Here is a 22192-nt window from a genome sequence, read left to right on the forward strand (position 1 = left end):
GTACAGAAGTGAAAATAACACAGAATTTTGAGGATTTGGTATATGATGTTGAGTCCCTAAGCCTAGGATAGCAGAGTGGGTTGAATGGTGACCCCCTGCAAAAAGGTATGTCCATGTCCAAATTTCTCAAGTCTGTGAAGGGGATCTTACAAAGGGGTCTCTGTAGGTGTGTTTAAGGATCTGAAGATGAGATCATCCCACATTGCTTGGGTGGGCCCTAATCCTGATAACAAGTGTCCTTAGAAGAAACAGAAGAAGGGAAGGCGGAAAAGCGGGAGACAATGTGACCACGGAGAGAGACTGGCGAGATTCAGTCAAGGAATGCCGAGAGCTACCACGAGCTGGAAGCAGCAAAGAATGGAGCCTCCAAAACACGTGTGGCCCTGCCAACGCCTTGATTTTGGATTTCTGGACTCCAGAGCTGTGAGAGATTACATTTCTGTCGTTTTAAGCCCCCCAGTTTGTGGTACTTTGTTACAGCGGCTGTGGGAAACCAATCCAGGCGGGGTCCGAGAATCTGCCTTTGTCAATCACTCCCAAGTGGGACTGAAGCTGCTGAATTGGCACCTCACCTGAGCGCCATCATGAAGCACTGGGACCAGGTGGGCATCCACCACCAGCCCATGACCCCTCTGGATGGAGGCCCCCTAGGCTGCTTTTGTCCAGAACTCCCTTTCAGAAGGTGAGACTCGTTTAGCCAAAGGACCAGAGTAAATTGATAACTCAGGCGGCACCAATAAAGTTTCTTTTCATGCCACCCACTGACACAGGAATTAATTTTCCACACTAAACAACGTAAGGGCAGAGACAAGGATGCTGCCCTAGGAGTCTAGAAATACTTTCTTACGAAATTCCTACTGGAATCAGAAGTAACTGCTGAACAGAAGTTCGGTTTCTCTGCCAAACTCACTGTCCCCACAGCAGTCACATACGCAGTGCTCCAGCACCCAGGCCCGTTCTACACTGCCCCCCCCTTGCAAACTGCTTCATACAGGTGGACAAGCCCTTTCTTATTATAAAGGCACTCAGGTGAGAAATGAAATTTACCGCACTTGCAATGGCAGAGAGATACTGGCCATCTTAAACCCAAACACCTCTCCTTACACCCAGCAGGAAGCTTAGTAGGCTCTTAAGCTATCCTGTATTGGAAAAAGCAGGAATATTGATTTTCTAAAATCAATACCTGCAGAGATGATTTTGGCTACTGGATTTCTTGATCTGCACATCAATACTGACGGCAGCACTGACAAATGCTAGGAAATCCTGCAGGTTGTTACAAACCCAATGTCTGCCCTCTCTCTGCCGAGGCACAGGCTGCTTGCCAAGCCAACTCTCCTTGAAGGATTTGCAAAGTGAACCCCAAACAGGCAGAACATGATGCAGCACCTGCAACCACGTGGGTATGAACGCTCAGGTGAAGGGCTGGCAGAGTGGCCACACGGAAGCTTCAGCTGTCGAGGGTAAAAGTTTGCAAGTTTGCTTTGCTTCCTCAGGTGTGAAAATGGACACTATATTAGAGGCTGTGGAAGAAAAACATGCCCTAAACACACCAGAATGAGGCTGGCCAGCCAGGACAAAGATGGCAGACACCAGGCCAGGAATGCCAAGTTCAGTCTCTGGCTTGTCCCAGCAAAGATCAAGAGTGATAGGTGACTGAAAACTGCCTTGGCGGCTGCAAAGTCTGAGCACTACCAGAAAAATTGCCCTGTAGCTTTTGTCTCAATGCTAACTAAGTAAAAAGAGATTCCTGAAGTGGTCATTTTGGGAGAAGATGTTGACGGAGGCTGAGTGGTATTTTCTCTAGTGTCAGCCAGCATTGACCCGGCCCTAACACCTGCCCTGAGGCTTTGGGGAACAAGAATGACAAAATCAATAACAACTCTCCCCCCATCTCTTTCTCACACACTCTCAGCGGGATCCCCTAGTGCCCATTACCTTATGTCCCAGCTGAGCTGCTTCTCCTCGAGCTGCTGTGGCAATGGGATCGATGAGGTGCCCGATTTCCTGGACCACTGAAGTCAGCTGCTCCTGCAGGGCCTGATAAGGAGAGAGAGCTGTCAAGTTCAGCTTACAACAGCTCCCCAGTAGTTGTACTGACTTAAAAAGGTCCATGTGAAAGATAAGGGAGGCCGAAAGAAATGGATATCAGAATGCCTGGGAGTGCCATCCAGCCACTGCTCTGACCCTCCCCGTCCCAGCGACCCTCAGTTCCCCTGGGCTAAACCCCTCCTCCCCACAGCTCCATCCATGAGGGACACGAGCAGGCCCCAGGAACACCTTTCCTACTGGCTTCTCACTCCTGGCAACCATAGTAACAATGGATGCTACTGGTATCTTTACTTTGGGTTATTCAGCATAATTACTGGAAAGCTGGAACTGCGGTGGCTTTCCAAGAAGGGAAGACAATTGTGTCCAAATGGAGGTAGCTAATGGTGGGGTCCGAGGGAATGTCCAGGTTGCAGTGTCCTCAGAACTAAGAACCCCTTAAGCGGGGAGTGGGGAGGAGGGTGATGTAAAAATGACATCAGCTCTCTTAAAGCAGGACTATTTCCCAGAGAGCACACTGTGAAAACGGCCAGGTGAAATGCCCACTAGGCTATGGTCAGGTGCTCTGTTCGCTGTATTTGGTGATGCGGATGCCATTATCGAAAATGGCACGATCAAGGCATTTCTTCTCAGGTTTGAGAGACAGTTTAATCTCTCCATCCCAAAGAACAGAACTCACGCTATAAAGAGACGGGCAAGGTATCTGGACAATGCTGAAGTGCGAAGGGGGCAGGGAATTCAAAGATGGAGAGTGTTAACTAGTCGCGGGAAAGATCAGATCCCGCTGTAGAAATCTTCACAGGAGCTTCTTCACTTCATAGAGTCCGGATCAATAGATCAGAAGGCTGGACATGTTAGCTCTGCACTCGCCAGCACAGAATGGGGTGACTCCTGACAAAGTGACAATGTCCTGCTCATAGAAATGAGACTCGGGCTACCCTCCTACCGAACAACACTACATATGGGCGGGGGGCGGGGCGGCCTTGTGCAGAGCTTAGTCAACGAGAGGAGCAGCCTAACCCGCAAACTTGAAAACAAAAAAAAGGAAAAAGTTAGAGAGATGGAGGCAGGTAGAGAGAAACCTCCACACTTCCAAGGGTCTTATTTAGCAAATTACTTCTTATCTTCCCACTCATCATGTAACTACAGTCAAGAATGCAAGACTATCCCAGCGAGGTCGTCTTACTACAGATGGCTTGTTAGATTAAATATGGTAGAGGTAGGAAGCACATGCAGATAAAGGGGAGGGATTTTCTTCCCAGGGAGGAAGAGTCAAGACAGAGGACATGCTTTGGTGATGGTGTTGAAAGGATGTGGGTGTGAGGGGGGTGCTAGTGACAGTGTGTGCTTGGTTGGTGGTAGCTCAGGAAGCTGCACACGTATGACAGGCACACTGTTCCGTATGCACATTCTACTTTAATAACAGGTTAACGATGATTCCAACATTCTGCACAGGATGAGAATACATATTCCTTCTGTCTTTCCTTGGAAATGGGGGAGGCGGGTGAAGCAACAATGAAATACACAGCTCTATTAATAAAAATGAGCAATTCCAATTCCAGGCCCTGTTTACAGACAGGGGCCAAAGTTCATTGCCGATGAGTTCAGTGTCGGGAGAGAAACACCAGTCAACAGACCATCCATATTTGCTAAGTACCTTCCGAGCGTCAGGCACTTTCAACAGAAAGAAAGAAGTATGAATCAGGGGCCTTTGGACAGGTAACAGAAAAAACTCAAAGGAGCCAAGTAGGAAAATTCTATTCTCAACTTTGGAAAAATGGGCAAGAGAGGGCAATGTGGCTCTGAATTAACAGAATGCAAAAGCTCTCTCAATACTAGATATTGAGTAACAAGGGCAGAATCCTTGATCTCTGCATGGACCAAACACATAGCGCTGAATGCTGAATTCGCTCATTAGTGAAAAAAGTGCTGAAATATGACAGGGAAGCACTCAAAATTTACACGCTTAGGTCTGCTCTCCTGAATATGGTAACTCCACCGACTGACACACTCTTAGCTGACAATGATCATTTCCCTCCAAATTTCAGCCAAATCTGAACCTTCCACCCCCGCAGTACATGTGTTCCTTCATCAAACCATCATTCTCTGCTCAGCATTTGCCCGACCCCCTCCAAAAACTTCCCAGGCTGGTTCCAGGGGAAGGTGGCCCAATGATGAAGCTCTTTATCAAAAACATGTTGGTGCCATTCCCCCATCCCCAAAGCCTGATGTTGGCATTCTTCAGTACTTCCAGAGGCTTCCGCGCTGGCCACAGAGCCCTGCATACCTCCACGGAGATGTCGTCCCTCGTGGCCAAGCTCTGGCTGACAGCGGCCAGCGAGGCCTGCTCGATGTCCCGGATGCACCGGTTGATGCTGTCAATGGAGTAGTCACATTCCCTCTGTCCAGGGGCCTTGTCCCTGGAAGGGACACAGCAAGTAGACACGGGCTCCACGGAGTGCAAGTCCCCAAACCTGCTCCAGAACTGGTGGGCCAGGAGCCCCTGTCTACTTTCTCTCCCACGATTGCTTTAGGGAGTGAATTCCCGACCCTTGCTTGGCAAGGCTTCTCTGCATAGCCCAGGAATTTCTTCACTTAACACTTGTGCTAAGTCTCTCTCTGGTGGGAAGGGTAGGGTGCTGTCCACCATCTCAGGCTGATGCCAGGCAACGGCAAATGAAACAATTTGGACTTGGATTCTCCATTCACTGGCTTAGGCATAGGACCCTCATTAAAAAAAAAAAAAAAAAAAAAAAAAGGGCAGTGCTATTTCCAGTGCAAATATACTATGCTCTCTACATTGCATACTAGTTGCAAACGTCCTGGGCTGTGGTAGGAGTTAAAATATTTAGTGGATTTTTCTTTGCGAGGCATTAAGAAAGAAATGCCTTAAGTTTCAAAAGCAATTTCAAAAACAAAATATACCTGAGGAAAGGCATGCACTCCATGCTGTGGGGTAATTAACTTTGGTCAACTTCAAGAATGTTTTATCTACTCAGGGGATGATTTTTCATAGTAGATAGGCTCCTACTACCACCATGGAGGTTAGAGATGCCCAGAGTTACTCTGGGACCTAGAATATTCTTTTTGTCTTATTATCAAAGTAAGGTAACCCCAAATCCTGCTAAATAAGCTGTGGTGCTCTCTGCCTAATCTCCTAGGTATCGACAATATGGTACAATGTTTACAAGGACTGGGACTAAAGCAGTCATGCCTGGGGATGCCCTTGGGAATGTTATCTAAATGCCTTTCTGCCTGAATTCTCTAATCAGTAAAAGAGAGACAATAGCAGCATCTACTTTACAAGGTTGCTGTGATGAACATATAATGTAATACAGGTACAATGCTTAGAATAGTATCTAATATATGATAAATACTTTAGTTAGCTATTATTGTTGTGACAAGTGCTACCGCTGGTCCCAAAGAGGTAAAGAAAAAGATGATGACAATGATCAACCATGTTGCTATTAAATAAAAGTCCTGATGGGCTTATCCCCTTCCTGCCCTGTCGGATGCAGGCCGCTAGCAATTTCTGGAGGAGACACTAACCTGATAGACGTGATGAGACTCTTTATAGAGTCAGAAACAGTGTGGGAATGTCCCGCTAGCACAGACCAGGTGGGCGGGTCTTTGGGGTTGATGGCCAGTGAGCGTGCAGTGCGGATGAGGTATGATGAGCTCTCCAGCATGGTCTTGGCTGACACCAGGATTGGTTCTTGTGCCTGGGAGCCCTGGGACCAAAGAGCAGAAGGGTCAAGGGCAGGGCACACAGACTAAGTGAATGACTTGGACCCTGGAAGGTCATGTTCTTTATCAAGTCACCACCTCTGTCCTTCGAAGGAGACAGAGGGTAGGGAAGCATGGAGGCTGGCTCACATGGGGCCTGGATGATGAGGACCTGGGGCCATGCCACTCCTTAAATATTATTTTTGAGTGTGAAAGAACATACCGAGAAAGAATCAGCCCCAAACCTATGCACAGAGATTGTTCTCAACATATAAAGCCAAGACATTACCTCTCAAGTGATGTACAGACATTGAGTTCCATGAACTCTGCTTGTATCATCAATGACAACAGTAACAGTGCCCTACACATTGACAGAAAGAGTTTTTGGAATCCTTGACTGTTCATGCCCCTTCAGTGCCACACAAAACAAGCCAACGACCTCAGTTTTACCTTTGCTGTGAGGATTCCCTACCTCGGAGCTGATCTGGGCAGGAATGCTGACAAACTCAGGGTTGGAGGCGAACGCTGTCAAGTTCTCCACGGCTTCGATCAAGGGGGCGGTGGCAATTCGACACTTGTTGCGGTTGTCCTCAGAGAAATCCCCATCCAGAGCCTGATGGGAGAAAACACAGAGATCACTCCTGGGCCGCAGCAATCACCACCCAGCGAAAAGAAGGTGGTTTAATGGGAATACTGAAAATGTCTGCTGAGTCCATAAACAATGAACAAGAACTGATTGGAGGGATCTCTGCCATCAAGCAGAGGGGCTAAGTGAGCAATGGTAGGAAAGAAAGCTGAGTGTGTGGCTCACAGGCCAACTGACCTCACAGCCCATCCACTCCCCACTTAACGTGATTCCAAGAGCGCCTGCTCTTCTCTCCCCTTGAGCTATGCTGCCCATCCCTGTGGCTGAGCCACTTTCTTCCCTGCTTTTGAGACTATAACCCTTTGGCTCTTCCCCTCCATTTCACTCCAATTAAGTCTATCCTTTGCCAAACTATAAAAATATCTTACACTGTGTACCACTTTCAACTTCTCCTAAGCTATTTTTACCTGGATGTCCCTGAATGACTGACGGAGGGAGGGCTGATGTATCTGTCATTTTCAAATGAGCAAAATGGAATGCAATGGTAAAAAACATACTAGAACTATTCCCAGCAATACGGACACATCTCACACATGCAATATTTCGGTAAGGAGGCCAGACACAATAGGGTACCCACTATACAATTCCAGTAGTGCAAAAGTACAAAAACAGGTGAAACTAATTCTGGGTGTTAGCTGTCAGGTCACCCTTTGGAGCCAGTGAGACTGAAGGAGCAGAAGTAGGCTTCTGGGCGCTGGCCATGTTCTGTCTCTTCAACTGGCCACAGTTACTTAGGTGTGTTTGGCATGGGAAAATTCACTGAGCTCTGCACACATGGGCTTTTAATCTATGTATCTTTTGCTTCCAAAGTTTCTTTCTTTTTAAAATTAGCAGCAGTAATACAAGGGCACTGAATGATGAGTCACGTCGCGATCAACAGCCTGCACAGGAGACAGGCCAGGAAAGTGGCCTGTGATGCATGCCAGACCACCCCACAAAGGGTCAACACTTGGATCCCAAGCTCCCCAACCACGGACTGCACCTGCTCAAGCAAAAGGCTGCTAGAACCGATGGCCTGTGACCAGTGACAGCACCCCTGCCTCCCAGCAAAGGGCAACATTTGAGAAGGCAGTTATGTTTGTCGAAGAACGTAGATTTCTTTGTTAAATGATGAATTAAACTTTTAATTTAACCCTTATGAGCAACACAGAAAAGTCAATTTAGACAATTAGCGAACAAAAAACCGGAGGCACCAGCAATTACAGAACAAACCGGATCTGAGATGGGAACCTTTCTATTTCTCAATAAGGCAAGAGTAGGCAGGCACGGTTAGTGTAAAGGCTACTTGAATAACAACTATATTCCAATCAAGTCTTGACAGCTGGGGCCGGTAATTACACATCCGCCATGCTAATATTTTCTGAGGAACTCCCATAAGCCTGGCTAATTTACCGTCTTCACTAGTACTGTGCACAGTTTGCCTCTGCTCAGGCCCTTCTCCACCAGATAGGCACTGACCTTGACCCTAACTTGGCCCATTCTGTGGTTCTTCCAGGCCCAGTGGAAACCCTATGTGCCTGCTACTTACTCATATTTATGGCTTCAGTTCTGACTCCACTCACATACTCAGTAAAAGTTGAGTTAGCATCTGTTACCTCCACTGAAGCACTGCACCGGCGACATGGCAGTGAACCGTCTGGGCGCTCTCATCTTGTTGCACTATTACCTTCATTGACTCCTTGAGATCAGGCCCTACTAGGCTTCGGAGCAATTTGGGCACACATTGGGAGGCCGGCTGGGTGCCGCATAGCAGGAGCCCGACAACAGTGGCCCCAGCACAGGCGGACCACTGAAGCAGGCAGATGGCAGGAGCGGACTTTGGCATCAAAGGAACTCGCATCCCAGCTGCACCAGTCGCACCCCCTCCAGTGGGAGTGATAGGGCTTCTAGCTCAGCTTCTAGCTGCCCCTTTACCTCTCCACACTCCTCTCATCCTCTTTTCTACTGTCTACAACACTCTCGGCCTATTAGGAAGGCAGATGTCTGATCACGCCACCCACTCTTAGGGGAACTAATTAAAAACGACAAGATGATTACCCCAGCTAAATCCCAAGGAATGGTTTCCTAATTGTGCAGTTTCATCGACTGCACCAACAGGATGAAGAAAGGATTTTTTTTTTGAGACTGGGCCCTAAAATCACATATCATGTAGCCCATTGCGGGTCAAGGGCAGGACCCTGAATAGCGTGGGCTGTGGACTACAACGCCAAGCTCCAATCCAGCACTGTTTTCCATTTTCAAGAGGGAAAAGCCATTTCCTCCAAAGGAAGAATGGAGCATCAGAAAGGATGGTTTGTTCACATGGACAGTATTTCACTTTTGAATGCTGCTTCCACTCTGGAGCAACCCCAGGAAACGGAATACTCAAATCTGGCCAGAGGTGAAGCTTCAGGCAGGCACGACAGTTTTCACATAGATATTCCATGTCACAGAATGTTTAGTACACCCGTCAGAACAGTGAAAGGGTAAATCCACTTAGCCAAATGCCCAGGCGCCATCGGGACCCTGAGCCAGCTCCTGTGAATGTTCTCACACTTAGCCAAAATCTCACAGGGATCTGGGAGAAACAATTTCTGCATGTGTACCAGAATCAAAGATTCATGGACTTGGGGGGTTAGAAGGGATCTTAAAGATCATTTAATCCCAAAGCTCCAATGTTTCAGGTGATAAAACCAACACCTAGAAAGTGACATGCTAAGCCAGAACCCAGAACCAGAACCAGAACCCAAGACCCCTGGCTCCCTTCCCTCCTACTGACCTTAGAAAAGGCAACAAGAATAAGGCGTAAGAAGCCCAAGAGGTGTTTTTTTCCCTCCTTTTTCTTCTCAAGAAACCTATTTACCAATCCAAACAAAAGGACGATCAAGAGAACGTACTGACAGCCGAGTTAAAACCGGTTAATGAGAGCTGGACCTGGTGTCTTTTGGACGCCCTGTCAGTGCTTAATGGCAAAACCCTGAGCTTCAATTCCACTGCGAGAGGCAAGGCTGCGCTCCAACTTCTCAGAGAAACAAAAGCTGTGTTGTTGCACAATTTCTACTTGGCACCTAAACCTGAGTGACCGCACATTTAAAATAACATTCGATTCCACACATCTGAGTTGAGGCTAGGTAAAGAGCTGACTGGAGAGAGAGAAGCAGGCACTGGTACACGGGGGGAACCAGCAGAAAGACGGCACCCGCGGTTAGGGCTCCGTGTGTTTCTAAGTTGGCCGGCATTGAGAGCAGCACCTGGCAGGGAGGAGGGTGCACGTTATGTATTCTTGCTGAGCCACGCTCTGGGATCGCAAAGAATGCCATCGGCAGAGATTTACGATCCCTGGAGGCAGGCATCCTAATGGGTGCTGATGACCCACTGTGGGGTCATCTGCTCCCTGCTCGCCAGTGTTCCTCCGGGGAGGGGTTCCCCTCCTTTCATTGTGAACTAGAAAGGTGGGGCAGCTGGGATTTAGGCTTGGGCACATCCTTGTGATTTAAAGGAAAAAAAAAAAGGACTAAGAAGCATAAAACTTAGAGCAAAATTCAGCCTCGATGGCGGCTGTTTCAAGCATTTAGGGAATTAAACATTCATTTGTTTCGCTATTCGACAGGATTCTTAACCATTCCTTAACTCAGCAAGTCTATTCGATATGTAGTACAGTGTGCTACAGTGAAATGGCCTTCACCATTTTCCTATTAGGAAATTCAAAACAAAGTTCGTTGTCCCCGGCAAAGCCTGCCACCTGATGGGAATCGCAACACCAAGCGCATTTCAGCAAGCTGCAGAGCAAGAGGGTCATTTCTGTTCCTTGTGCACGGCTATCGATTCCCGGGGTGCTCGCGGGGAAGGAGGCTTCATCTTCTCCATGTCACAACAGCCTGCATCCCCCCTCTGGTGTTTCTGCACAGGCCTATCTTTAAGGCCATCACAAGAGCTCATCTGCTGCAGGCAGTTACAAAGAGGGGTTGCTACTGTGAGGAGAATCTGAAAAGAAAATGAGACCTTAACGGAGACAGGTCGGGATTTAAAACCGAGGAGAAGGCAGAAAAGAAAGGTATCCCAGAATTTGTATAGAATAGCTCCTTGCCTTTGTCTCCCCCTTGGTCCATCTAAATCTAGTCTGTTTTTTTGATGATCGGAAAATGGCCAAGTTTAATTGAAATAAGTTAGTTACACAGCAACCGGCAATGATGTCACTACGTCTCAATTCTATTGCCGTCTTTCCAGCCCTGCCTCCCCTGAGACTGGCACACAAGCACTGTAAACGCAACCAGGTATTTCTTCCCAGGCTGGTGAGATGGCTTAGTCTCTCCATGCTAACGATGTACACTGCATGCCATGGGCGAGAGCAGGCTTGAGGGAAAGAGCAGGGGATCTGGGTCTGAATTCCGGTCTACCACTTAGTGGCTGAATCACCCCACGAAAGTTACTTAACCTCCTTGTGCGTCACTGTCCTGACCGTAAAAACGGGGATGGCAAGCACAGGGTGGTTGGTTGTGTGGACTGAATGAGTGATACACACAAAACACAGAACAGGCTTTGGGTAAACTAAATATCAGAAAACATAAGCTTTATTCATTTCTAATACCACGAACCATGACAGTAATTAAAGGGAGCTGCCAGCAGGATCCTGGGGGCACCTGGGCACTGGCTTTATTTATTCATCTTCAATTTATCTTATTATTGTCTTTAAATAAGCGGGTTTTAATTTTTTTTTTTTTAAAGACTCTGTTTAAGCAGCTAAGTAATTGCCGACGGGGATAACTGCCCCGTAGCTCTTGCCTGCCCGCTTCCAACGGCTGCTGGGCTGCACAATCTCTCCTTGGCTTCTGCTTTGCTCAGCCTGTTGACTAATTTCTCCACAAGATTAAACTGGCTTTGTGTAGTGCAAGGGAAATGAGGTGTGTAGTAACATATCCTCTGGAGACAACAGGGGGAAAAGCCCCATCCCTCCAGGACTTGCCCGGCAACGAAGCAGATCATCCCACCTCCACGAGCGTGAAAATCCTTCAGTAAAGTGTGAACCCTCCAACGGCCTTCCCTCCGGCACTTCCTGGTTTGCACAGAACTGACAGCTTGCCTTCCATGACCACCTCCTTTGGAGGTTCTTTGCCAGGGGTCTGCTGTTCAGGCTGTGGCTGTCTTCCCATCAGGTCAGCTGCTTGGTGTCTGGCTGGGTGTCCCACGCACGGCAGACCGGGTTTGCGGTCTGATCACCCAGCTACAAATACTACAGCCCAGCTACTGCGATTCCCTCCTCACAGGGTACCCTTGCCCTGCTTCCCCTCAACCTGTCCACGGCCACGAACACAAAGACGAACTTGTTATCAACGTGGAATGCTCTATTTTAAGAAGCTCATGCTCCACTGAAAACATTTAAACAACTATAAATAGAATAGATATCACAGGACAGAATAAATTGCCTTTTTTTAAAGATTTTCCCAACAGTTTCCCATTCCATTCTCCCTCCACCTTCTCTCTTGGTCCAGAGATATTTAACAACCATGGCAGGGCCCTCTACCAGCCCCTCAAAACCACCCTGCCCCACTAAGCACATAGTTTACCCCTCCCCACCCACTATGCAGAAGGTTAGTAGAGACCAAGGCTGTTGGTTTTTCCTGATAAATATCTCCATCACTAATGAACCGCTCCTCAGTGACTTAAATCATGAGACTGAATTGGAAGTTGAACTCCACTAGAAGCAAGTATTAGAGAGCAGAGCTTCAATCCCCTACCTCGTTCCCCTCTGCAACAGGTGTCCCAGGGATTCCTAAGGCCTCAGCTCAGCGACCTACCTTGATGGTCTTCACCAGGTTGGCAGTGCTGTTGGCGACTTCCTTGGCTGACTGGACAAAGTGCCTCTTGGCCACAGGGTTGCCCGTCTTGGATGAGGCGATGCGGCAGGCATTGCACAAGGCTGAGGTGTGCTTGGCGACAATCGTGGCGGCTGACAGAACCTATAAAGCACGGACTGGGTTGGGGGCACCCGAAGCTTCAGTGCAGAGGGGTCCAGTTCACTGGAGTCCACCCTGGTCCCGAGCCCTGGATTCCCCTTCAACTCACATGTCTAGGGCTCGTGGGAATAAAACCCATGTCTCTAGCTCTGCCGCCCCTGAAGTCACTCCAAGAAAGGGGAGGGCGGGAATTATTAAGGCAGAGAGACTAAACAAAGAAAAGGAAAGGCAGGGCTGATGTGGGAGTGGGCTGAGCTCCAGGCAGTCTCAGAGGAGATGCTGTCAGCTATCCTTTGTGACCCCCAGCCAGGAGGGACACGGCCCAGGGTCTAGGCCAGCGCTGCCCAACAGAAATACAGTGCGAGCCACATATCTAATTTTAAAACTTCTAGTAGCTACATGAAAATAAGTACAGAAACAAGGGAAATTATTGTAAATAATATATTTTATTGAGCTTGATATATCCAAAACATTTCATTTCACCATGTAATCAATTTAAGAATATTAAGCTTTCACAATCCTTTATCCTAAGTCTTTGAAATTGGTCAGTATTTTACACTTACAGCCCATCACAGTTTGGACCAGTTCCATTTCAAGTGTTTAACAGTCACATGCAGCTGTATGTCACTCCCAGGTGGGCTATAGGCACCTTATTAAGGGGTGTGGCTCAGGGATCTCCCAGCCCCAGCTGCGTTTCTGAATCTGCCTGATCACTTTGCTGAGGCTGGTAACACCCCTTTGGCCTTAACTGGACAGGTAAGGAATCTCCGGTGCACTGACACCTGCCTTAGGTCTGGGTGGTCCCCCAGGTATCCTTTACTTGGGTCCTTCTCCTGCCTCAAGAACGCTGGTCCCAGGGTCAGCAGTAGATGTGCCCATCACAGCCTGCCTCTGCTAGCCCATATAGGCCATTCTTGTTCTTTTTAGCACATACTGCTGGAATTATTGAACACGACCCACGTCACTTGGGTATTAGAAGTATCAAGGAACGTCACACGTACTGTCTAGTTCTCAAATGTCTCTGTGGCTCCTTTTGTGCTGTGGATTCTGACCCAGCTTTGGGGTCTGGGTCAGCACCACCACCTCTGGGAAGTGACCCCTGAGAGCCCCTCAGAGAATTCATCACACCTTCCTCTGTGCCTCCCTTGCCTTGTCATCATACCCCGATCACTCCATCTTCCAAACTTTAACCCACAGTAAGAGTTAAGGGGGTAGGGGGTCGGGTCTCCCTCACAGTGACCCTTAGTGCCGAGCACAGAGCAAGCCCTCAACGTTATGTCCCCTGAACTGAACAAATGGAACCGTGAACCTCCTGATGAATCTCGCTGTGACTACGCCACCGTGACTGCCTTCCGGCACTCCATTCCAGAGCACCTACCTGTTCCACCCTCACCACATTTTGCAACATCCCCCTAAGTCATGATCCGGCTGGCTTTGCAAGTTCTGAAAGAATGGTCATCTTTATTCTTGCAGTCTCCCGCCACCCACCTCCAGGAGCTCAAGGACATGCAGATCTCACATCCCTGCCCCAAAGTTACCTGTGACGGGCTGCTGCCGGGGTCCACCAGGTTCTGGCATGCCATCTGGATAGCCTGGTTTGCCCTGGCAAACTGGATGGGGTCCACAAGGCCCTGATGGCCTGCCTGGCTGTTCGGATCAGAGATGCCAACGAGGTATGCAGCCTGGAAGGGAGGAGGTAAACCACAGCTCAGGCTCGCTGTACTCCTAGATACGCCTGTGGGGGAGTGTGGTCCCACAGTATACATACAACAGTCATTCTCAGGTGCTCCCAGTGCAAGGTGGTCAGACTCATCTCATCAATAAGAGTTTAGGCATGGACAAGCTGACACTCGCTTGGGCCGGGAACATGCCAGCAGGAGTTTGCTACAGGCTTTTGGGAACAGTCTCCTTGTTCTTAAGAAAGCCTCAAGAAGCTCTTCCATGGGGCATGACCAAGGATGGATGCAGCCCTGAGTGCTCTGGCAGCCACCTTATGACCATGAGGGGGACCAGCCTCAGCATGGAGCTCACTCTTTGGCTGGCAGATGGCAGAGGGGGGAAAAAAGTGGGTGTAGACTGATGGTGTGGAGCTACTGGGGAGGCCAACCCTGGAGCCTGCCCTACATGAGGATTTCTCATCTCGTAGCCTAATGTATCCTTCTTGTTTAGGCCAGTATTTGAAGCAGTAAGAAAGAATGAATAAAATGGTTCGGGGGAAAAAAAGGCAATATTCGGACTCCAAGAGGACAAGAGGCTACAAGAGAAGGTCTTCTCTTCAAACCTTTTGGAGGTGTTAGCCAAATAACAGGGAGGAAATGAATCTGTGAGGGAAAATTCTAACCTTAACTCATTTCCCCTGAGATATGAGGGGCCAAATAAGGGAAGGTGATTTCACCCTCTGAACTAGGGATGCTTTTCTTTGGTTCAATAAAATCTTCCAGGCTCAAGGCAATTGTCAAATGATAAATCCTTCAAGGTAAATGCTGACATTCTTGGAAGTTCAGTTACATGAGCCCAGCAATTATTGGAAATACACAGCACAGTTGAAGACGAGCCAGGAACATGCTTGATCATGACTCTGTGTGATGGCATCCAATTTTTTCTCCTTCTGATTCTAAAAAGAGCATGACTAAGACTTTTGCAACTCTAAAGTCTCAGAGGGAATTTGAATTGTGTCATGCCTATTTTTTCCCGCCCAAACAACTTATCTGTAACAATGACCTTAAAAAAAAAAGAAAGAAAAAAAGACGGGCCTCTGAACCCTTAGGCTGGGTCTGCAGGGTTCAGTGTTCTCTCCAGGCTGCTCTGCTCCAGGGGTAACGGGCTGATGTTTTGCCTAAATGCTTAGCCAGCAAGAGCCACCACCTTCTCCATGGTTTCCGTGGTGATGGGTGGAGATGGAGCTGAAGCTGAAGCTGAAGCCCCCACGTGCCTCCCACAGGGACCCGGCACAGGACAGGGCTGGAAAGCCTGCGTCGTGGGGCACGGGGACCCGTGCCTTACCTGAGCTGCAGCCTCCGTCAGCCCACAGAGAGCCTTGGACGCAATCCCCACACACTCCCCAAAAGCAGGGAGGTCCCCGGTCTTGGCATTCTGCGAAATCCCTGCCATTGACTCGCCCAGAACCTGCAAAACAAACCACGAGCGATATTCTGACCAGCATTCCTTCAGACCATGGGGTAAAGGGGCTACCCTTCCAACTTGAATGTTCGAGGCCACTTAATCTACAATATTTGCCATTATTTTACTTCATTTGCAATAAGAAGAGATTTAAGATAATGATATCATTTCTGTTCCACAAAGAGAAATAAATAAAGTCTGAAGCTTTCATCCAAAAGTTATCTATATCTCAAGGAGGTACAGTTACTATACACAGATCAATAAACTAAAATCTATACAGGGCAGCCCATGGGTGAATGGTCTAAACTGAGAACTGTTAGTTCCCAGAATATAAAATCAGACATATCTACCGAGCTATAGGTGAAGACCATGTCCAGAAAGCAGAAGACACGCTCTTCCCGATATTATTCACTTATTAATTGATAGTCTTTAATTAATTAATTAATTTTGGGGGGCTGCACTGGGTCTTCCTTGCTGTGCGCGGGCTTTCTCTAGTTGCAACGAGCGAGGGCTACTCTTTGTCGCAACATGCATGCTTCTCATTGCAGTGGCTTCTCTTGTTGCGGAGCACGGGCTCTAGGCGCTCAGGCTTCAGTAGCCGTGGCACGTGGGCTCAGTAGTTGTGGCTCATGGGCTCTAGAGCGCAGGCTCAGTAGTTGTGGTGCACAGGCTTAGTTGCTCCCGTGGCATGTGGGATCTTCCCGGACCAGGGCTCGAACCCGTGTCCCCTGCACTGGCAGGCAGATTCTTAACCACTGCACCACCAGGGAAGTCCCTATCAGAGGTCTTTAAAATAACAGCTAAACGGGATTTCAGTACTCAGAATCTAACCCAGAGAGGTCAACCACCATGCACAAGGTCAGACAGAAGGTCACACAGGCAGAGGCAAGGCGCCTGCCCCATATCTGGTGTTGTGTCTTCATGGGCCTCCTCATGCCCCATGAAGGCAGGTCCTACTTTCCAGGGTCACAGATCTTAGAACTGAAGGATGTTCAACAGAAATCTTTAGGGAGACTATGACATCCAAGTCTAGAACCCAAGACAGAGCTCTTTGTTTGTCAAGAAGCCATCTTGGATAGGGAAAGAAAGAAATTCCATTCATCTCACTTGCATTTCATTTTATCCTGATTTTGAGGCATTCTCAAAAAACACTGGTGCAATTACCACAGATCAGTGTTTCCTGACCTTTTAAAATATTATTATTATTGCTCTGATAAGAAGTCTTTTTAGACCACCTCCCTCCAACTGCCACCCACATTAAATTAAATACTAAGAAATAAGAACTTGTTGAGCTGGGTTAAGATTTGCAGAAGGGAGGACACAAACCTTTGTATAATCTTAGCTACTTTCACCACCCGCACCCCCCAAAAAACCTCCACAATTTTTCACTCCCCTTGAGAATGCAAGGCATGGATAGTTGGTGAAAAGAACACACGGGAGGATCTCATGTAAGCCAAGGCCATTGAAGGGCTTTCCCCACCAGTGCAGTCCCAGTTGAAGGAAATACATGCTCTGACTCACAGTAAGACCCATCCCTCATAGGGTCTGAGCAGTGGTTCTCATAGAGTGGCCCCTGGACCACATGGCAGGACCTGGGAACTTGTCAGAAATGCACAATCTCCCCCACCTTGGGATCTACTGAATCAGAAACTCAGGGGTGTGACCTAGCAAGGTGTGTTCAACAAGACCCCCAGGTGATTCTGATGCACAGCCAGGTTTGAGAAGCACCTGGGCAAAGGGCGCCATAGCAAGGCTTTAGGACACGGGCAGCCATGCAGAGGGGCCACGGGCCGGTGCACACAAAGCATGTCTTGATTCTTCCCCACAATGAGGAGGGATGCTCACAGCACAGCCAGGCTTACCTTGGAGTTTTCCATTACACTCTCGATGCAGTCAAAGTAAGAAAGGTCACTAACAGGTTCATTGGGATTGTCCAACATCCCCTTGACAGTCTACAGAAGGAGAACACAACTTAAGAGCAAGCCTTATAGAACAAGGGAAACTCAACATAAAATACCAACTATCAACTTCCCCTCCATACACAGGATTCTGGTCATTATCCAGATTCTTGAGAGGAATTTAGACCACAGTGTCTGCGACTTCAGATTTCCTGCGGGCAACACCACGCTGATTGGGGTGGGTGTGTCTTGGTTAGCTCTGACAGAGAGGAGAATCTCTTGTTTTCAAATGTGAAGGAGAAGCTTGGTATCCACAGAACGGGGACATTTTTTCCTTAAAGAATCTGAAAGTTAGTGGGAGGCAATATATATTCATGGTCAATGAGTATAATTTCTCTGCTGGATAACTCCAAGGAGTTTAAATATCAAGGACAGGTTCATTCATTTCTTCTTGATTAGTAGGGACCTCTGTTTTCAATGCTGGGACCTTTCAATGGGTAGGCATGAAAGAAGGTAACCCCCCCCAAAACCGCCCACTGGAATGGTTCATTTGTTTTTAATTTTAAAAGTATAGAAAATGTTGGATCTTGTTTAGGTCTCCATCAAGGAACAGGGCATGGGGTTTGCTTCTTCTGCCTTTGTCTCCAGTCTGCTGAAAACGGTTGCTAGCTTTCATGTTGCAATAACCTTTGATCATCGTTTATGAGGGACTTTTCCAGGGGAGGAAAGTCCGGGGACATAGCCATCCATCTTCCTCCCTGTTGAGTGAGAAGATACAGTGGGACCTAGCAGACTTTGGGGCACAGCCAACAAAAAGACAAGGCCATGTGAGTTACTAAGGGTTGGGGGGAAGTAATGGTGAAACTGCTGAGTTAATCAGCAAAGATCTAAGGGAAAGAGGGCTGCATAAAGAAGGTGTTCATTTCATTGAAGAAACTCCTCCCACTCCTTGGATAATCAAAACTGCCTTAGTAACAGCAACACTGAAATAGCCATAATTTTGGCAACCAAGGATACCATTAAGGCACAGAGGATGTGCATCTGGGCCAACAGACCTCATTTAGATCAACAGTCCACGTATCATTTATATTTGCAAATGTGAACAGACCAGGATAGGGCAGTGACTCACCCAAGGAAGGAAACATTCTCCACTGTTTTCAGAATGCTTCAGTCCCCTGCCTATTCTCACTTTCAGTTGTGCCAATGGCCTCTTGCCATCGGCGGACTGGGCCTCAATCAGACCCTTCAGAAGCTGCAATCAACCCCCCACCTCTAACATCTCTGGCATGGTGGGTATCCCTGTTCAGAAAACTAAAGGTACACTCGGTACAACCAACCCATATCTACTGAGATAACCATTTGCCTGTTTCAACATAACCTGAATTGGTTAGGACTGCTTTACAGACAAGTAGGCACACTGATTTTATTCTTGCCCATGTATACTCTGTGGGCATAAATGAATTTTCTATTAAAAATAAACCCTAAGTATGAATATAAACTGATAAGCCCTACACTGTGTCTGGGCCACTAGGAGCTCCACGGCCCTGACTGGAGCCGTGGAGTCGGGGCCCTGACATACACCCTGACTGTATAGTAATAAGTGTTACTCCTGGGTTTTCTCTAATGAGCCCCCTACATGTTACAAAATACAACGTATGGGAAAATCATTTTTACTCAGAAAGCACATCTATTCCAGCTTCTCCCAAACGCCCCAGAATAATCACTCCCAAACTTTTTAGGTAGAAATTGCTTATCTTCAGCCTACACTCAATACCATAGGCCTCTTCCTGTATGAAATAAAGAATCCTTTAACAAAGCAACTCTTAAGTGGAAACAGGGAAGCAGGGATGATAACCCCACCAAATCTAATTTTTCTTTAATTCCTTCCCACTTGGATTGGAACTTTGGCCCAATAGTTTCCCAGGAAAGATCAAAGGTAAGAATAGAGGAGAAGAACCTGACCCGGAGGGAAAGGACAGACACACAGACACTCTGAAATCCTCAGCAGCCTTTCAGGGACTCACCTCGAGCTCCCGCAGGGCGTTATCACATTCCTTCTGGCCAGGAGCTTGCTGGGTGCACAGAGTGATGAGCTGATTGATGCTCTCCGTCACAGCTCTGCGACGACAAATACGGAAAGAGTGTTTTTTGTTTTGTTTTGTAAAGATCAACAGTAATTTCCCCAACAATGTTTTGTAGGTTCGCTAGGAATACAATTAATTCACTATAAAGGCTGTGGTCCCTGTGACAGCTCTTCCACAAGGCTCTAAACCAGCAGCCCCCGACCTTTCTGGCACCAGGGACCGGTTTTGTGGAAGACAATTTTTCCACCGGGGGGCAGGGGGATGGTTCAGGCAGTAATGAGAGCAATGGGGGGGATGGGTCAGCGGTAATGCGAGCTATGGGGGAGCGGCAGATGAAGCTTCCCTTGCTTTCCCGCCGCTCACCTCCTGCTGTGCGGCCCGGTTCCTTAACCAGTCCTCCGCCTGGGGGTTGGGCCCCCTGCTCTAAACAACCAAAAATCAACCACAACCAGGGAAGAGAGAATGAGAATCCCTACTTTGCTTCTCATTATTCATTGATTTACCCTTAAAAGTATCAATACTAACAGTTCTCTTAAGAAAGTGTGGCTATCTTTAATATATTCACAAGAAGGAATTCACAATGAAGTTGCAAATGGCAAACAGCTCATAGTAACACTGTTTTCAGAATCCTTCCCTAGCAGCCCACAGGAATGGGATGATCCGAGCTAGGCTATTTTGGACAGCCTTTGTATAGTTTGGACTATTTTGTATATTTTAAAAGTCACACTGTAAACTGTGCCTTATGATTTTAAAACCTCTTCTTACCATTCATTTCTACATGACTGACCAGTTCCTAGAAGCTATACCAACATTATTCTTTAAAAGAGCTATTTTCTTTGTTAACATTAATAGGAATCAGAGATGCTTACATGATTTTACATGTGTTTCCATTCTTCTTAGAACTTAAAACACAGCCCAGATTTTTTCCTACATTGGCTAGGGTTCCACCCCTCCTGGACAGCCTCTGTTTAGGTTGCCATGGATGATTCATAAAGGCACGGTCCATTTGGAGTTAATTTCTTTAACAAGGTGTGAAATATGGATCCAGATTTTTTTTTCATGGGGGGGATATATGGAAGTCTAATTATTCCAGTACCATTAAAAATGCCATCCTTTCTGCACTGAATTGCTTTTTTAACCTTGTTGACAGTCAGTTGGCCATATTTGTGTGGGTCTACTTCTGGACTCTATTCTATTCCATTGACCTGTGTGTCTAACCCTTCACCAATACCACACTGTTTTGATTACTGTACCTTTATACTGTCTTAAAATTGAATACCCTTGTTTTTATAAATGAAAAAAACAGACATACACACACACACACACACACACACACACACACACACACACGAGATAATTCCCTAAGGAGATGCTACAAATAAGAAGCAGAAATAAGACTTAAACCCATGTCTATCAGACACAAAGGCCAGATTCAAAACCATTTTTCTGCAGGGCCATAACTGGTCCATAGTTTGGGCAGGACCCTGAATTCTATTCACAGTCAGTAACCACTGCAGCTAACAGGAAACTTAAAATAAAACAAACAAAATCAAAATAGGACACACATTGCTGCTAATCATTAACACTGTCTAATATAAAGACGCCACATTTTATTAGTTAAATTGGCTTTGCAGCTTCCCACAGAATATCAAATTAGGTGGAAAAAGATGTTGCCAATGTACAAAGGCAATCAGCTTAATTATTTGATGAGGAGCTACTGCTTTGAATTTTAAATTTAGCTAGAGTGATGGGAAGAAGAAAAACATTCCTCAGCTCAAGAAGGAATCCCCAAATAGCTTGTGTAAGATTAACTCTAGTGACTCATTTATTTGTGGAAAAGTGCTTAACTAAGTAAGGTGTCATGGGGAAGCACTGTGCCTTCCAGGTGCAAAGCAAAACAAGAACAACTGAGAGAGCAGGACAGTCTCTAGTTGGGACCACCTTTGGAAGGTGCAGTTCATGATGTATTCACTGGAAGGGTCCCCCAGAGAGTCCAACACCGTGTTCTGCAATGGCAGCCTTCAAGACATACTTCGGAGTGGACAGGCTGGATGTGTCAACATAACAAAGGGTACAGCCCTCAACTGTGGTGACACGATCATTTGGGGAATATTTCCACGTATCACACAAGCTTTCCATTTGGCTTACTTCCTTCAACGTTTCCTGTTTATCTACGTTTTTAAAAAGCTAGTCTTTATATAAAGATTTTTCCATTAGAAACTAAGTGTTTACAGGAATTCCCTGGCAGTCCAGTGGTTAGGACTCTGCATTTCCACTACCATGGGCCCGGGTTCAATCCCTGGTTGGGGACCTAAGATCCCGCAAGCCAGGCAGTGTGGCCCCCTCCAAAAAGAAAAAACAAACCAAAAAAACCCCCAAACTAAGTTTACAATTGGTAAATCCTGAGAATATATAGCTATTCACTGTCCTTTCAACAATTTTTAGAAGTGAAAAATGTTCAAATAAAAACTTGGGGTAAAAAAACAACAACAAACAAACAGACTAATAAGAGTTTGTGGTTGGATAGTCCTTAACAGTGCCAGCACAGCACCGCATGCCTGAATGAGTCACTTGGGTAATACTGGTCCATGACTAAAAAGCATTATTTAGGTATCATTTATCCCCATAACTCATTTTAGAGTCTGGATTGCATAGCTAAATAAACTTAGCGGCACAGAGGCAAATGGTGATATAGATTTGACAATGGGAAACAGTATTTTCATGTTTCAAACTACGGTA

General features: G+C 47.0%; 1 protein-coding gene across 6 annotated transcripts in view; it reads right to left on the bottom strand.

The window, feature by feature from the left end:
- Window positions 1–22192, bottom strand: part of TLN2 (talin 2) — a 450537-nt gene that overhangs the window by 74307 nt on the left and 354038 nt on the right. For all 6 annotated transcript variants that reach the window (XM_079912034.1, XM_079912031.1, XM_079912032.1 and 3 more), the window contains 9 exons: window positions 19394–19487; window positions 17334–17423; window positions 15355–15477; window positions 13890–14033; window positions 12193–12354; window positions 6245–6385; window positions 5596–5777; window positions 4334–4466; window positions 1936–2037 (listed from right to left, as the gene is read on the bottom strand). In XM_079912034.1, the coding sequence (XP_079768160.1) occupies window positions 1936–2037; window positions 4334–4466; window positions 5596–5777; window positions 6245–6385; window positions 12193–12354; window positions 13890–14033; window positions 15355–15477; window positions 17334–17423; window positions 19394–19487 (1171 nt within the window). The remainder of the gene's footprint in view (window positions 1–1935; window positions 2038–4333; window positions 4467–5595; window positions 5778–6244; window positions 6386–12192; window positions 12355–13889; window positions 14034–15354; window positions 15478–17333; window positions 17424–19393; window positions 19488–22192) is intronic.

The sequence above is a fragment of the Stenella coeruleoalba genome, assembly GCF_951394435.1.
Source record: "Stenella coeruleoalba genome assembly, chromosome: 2".
Classification (NCBI taxonomy): Eukaryota; Metazoa; Chordata; class Mammalia; order Artiodactyla; family Delphinidae; genus Stenella; species Stenella coeruleoalba.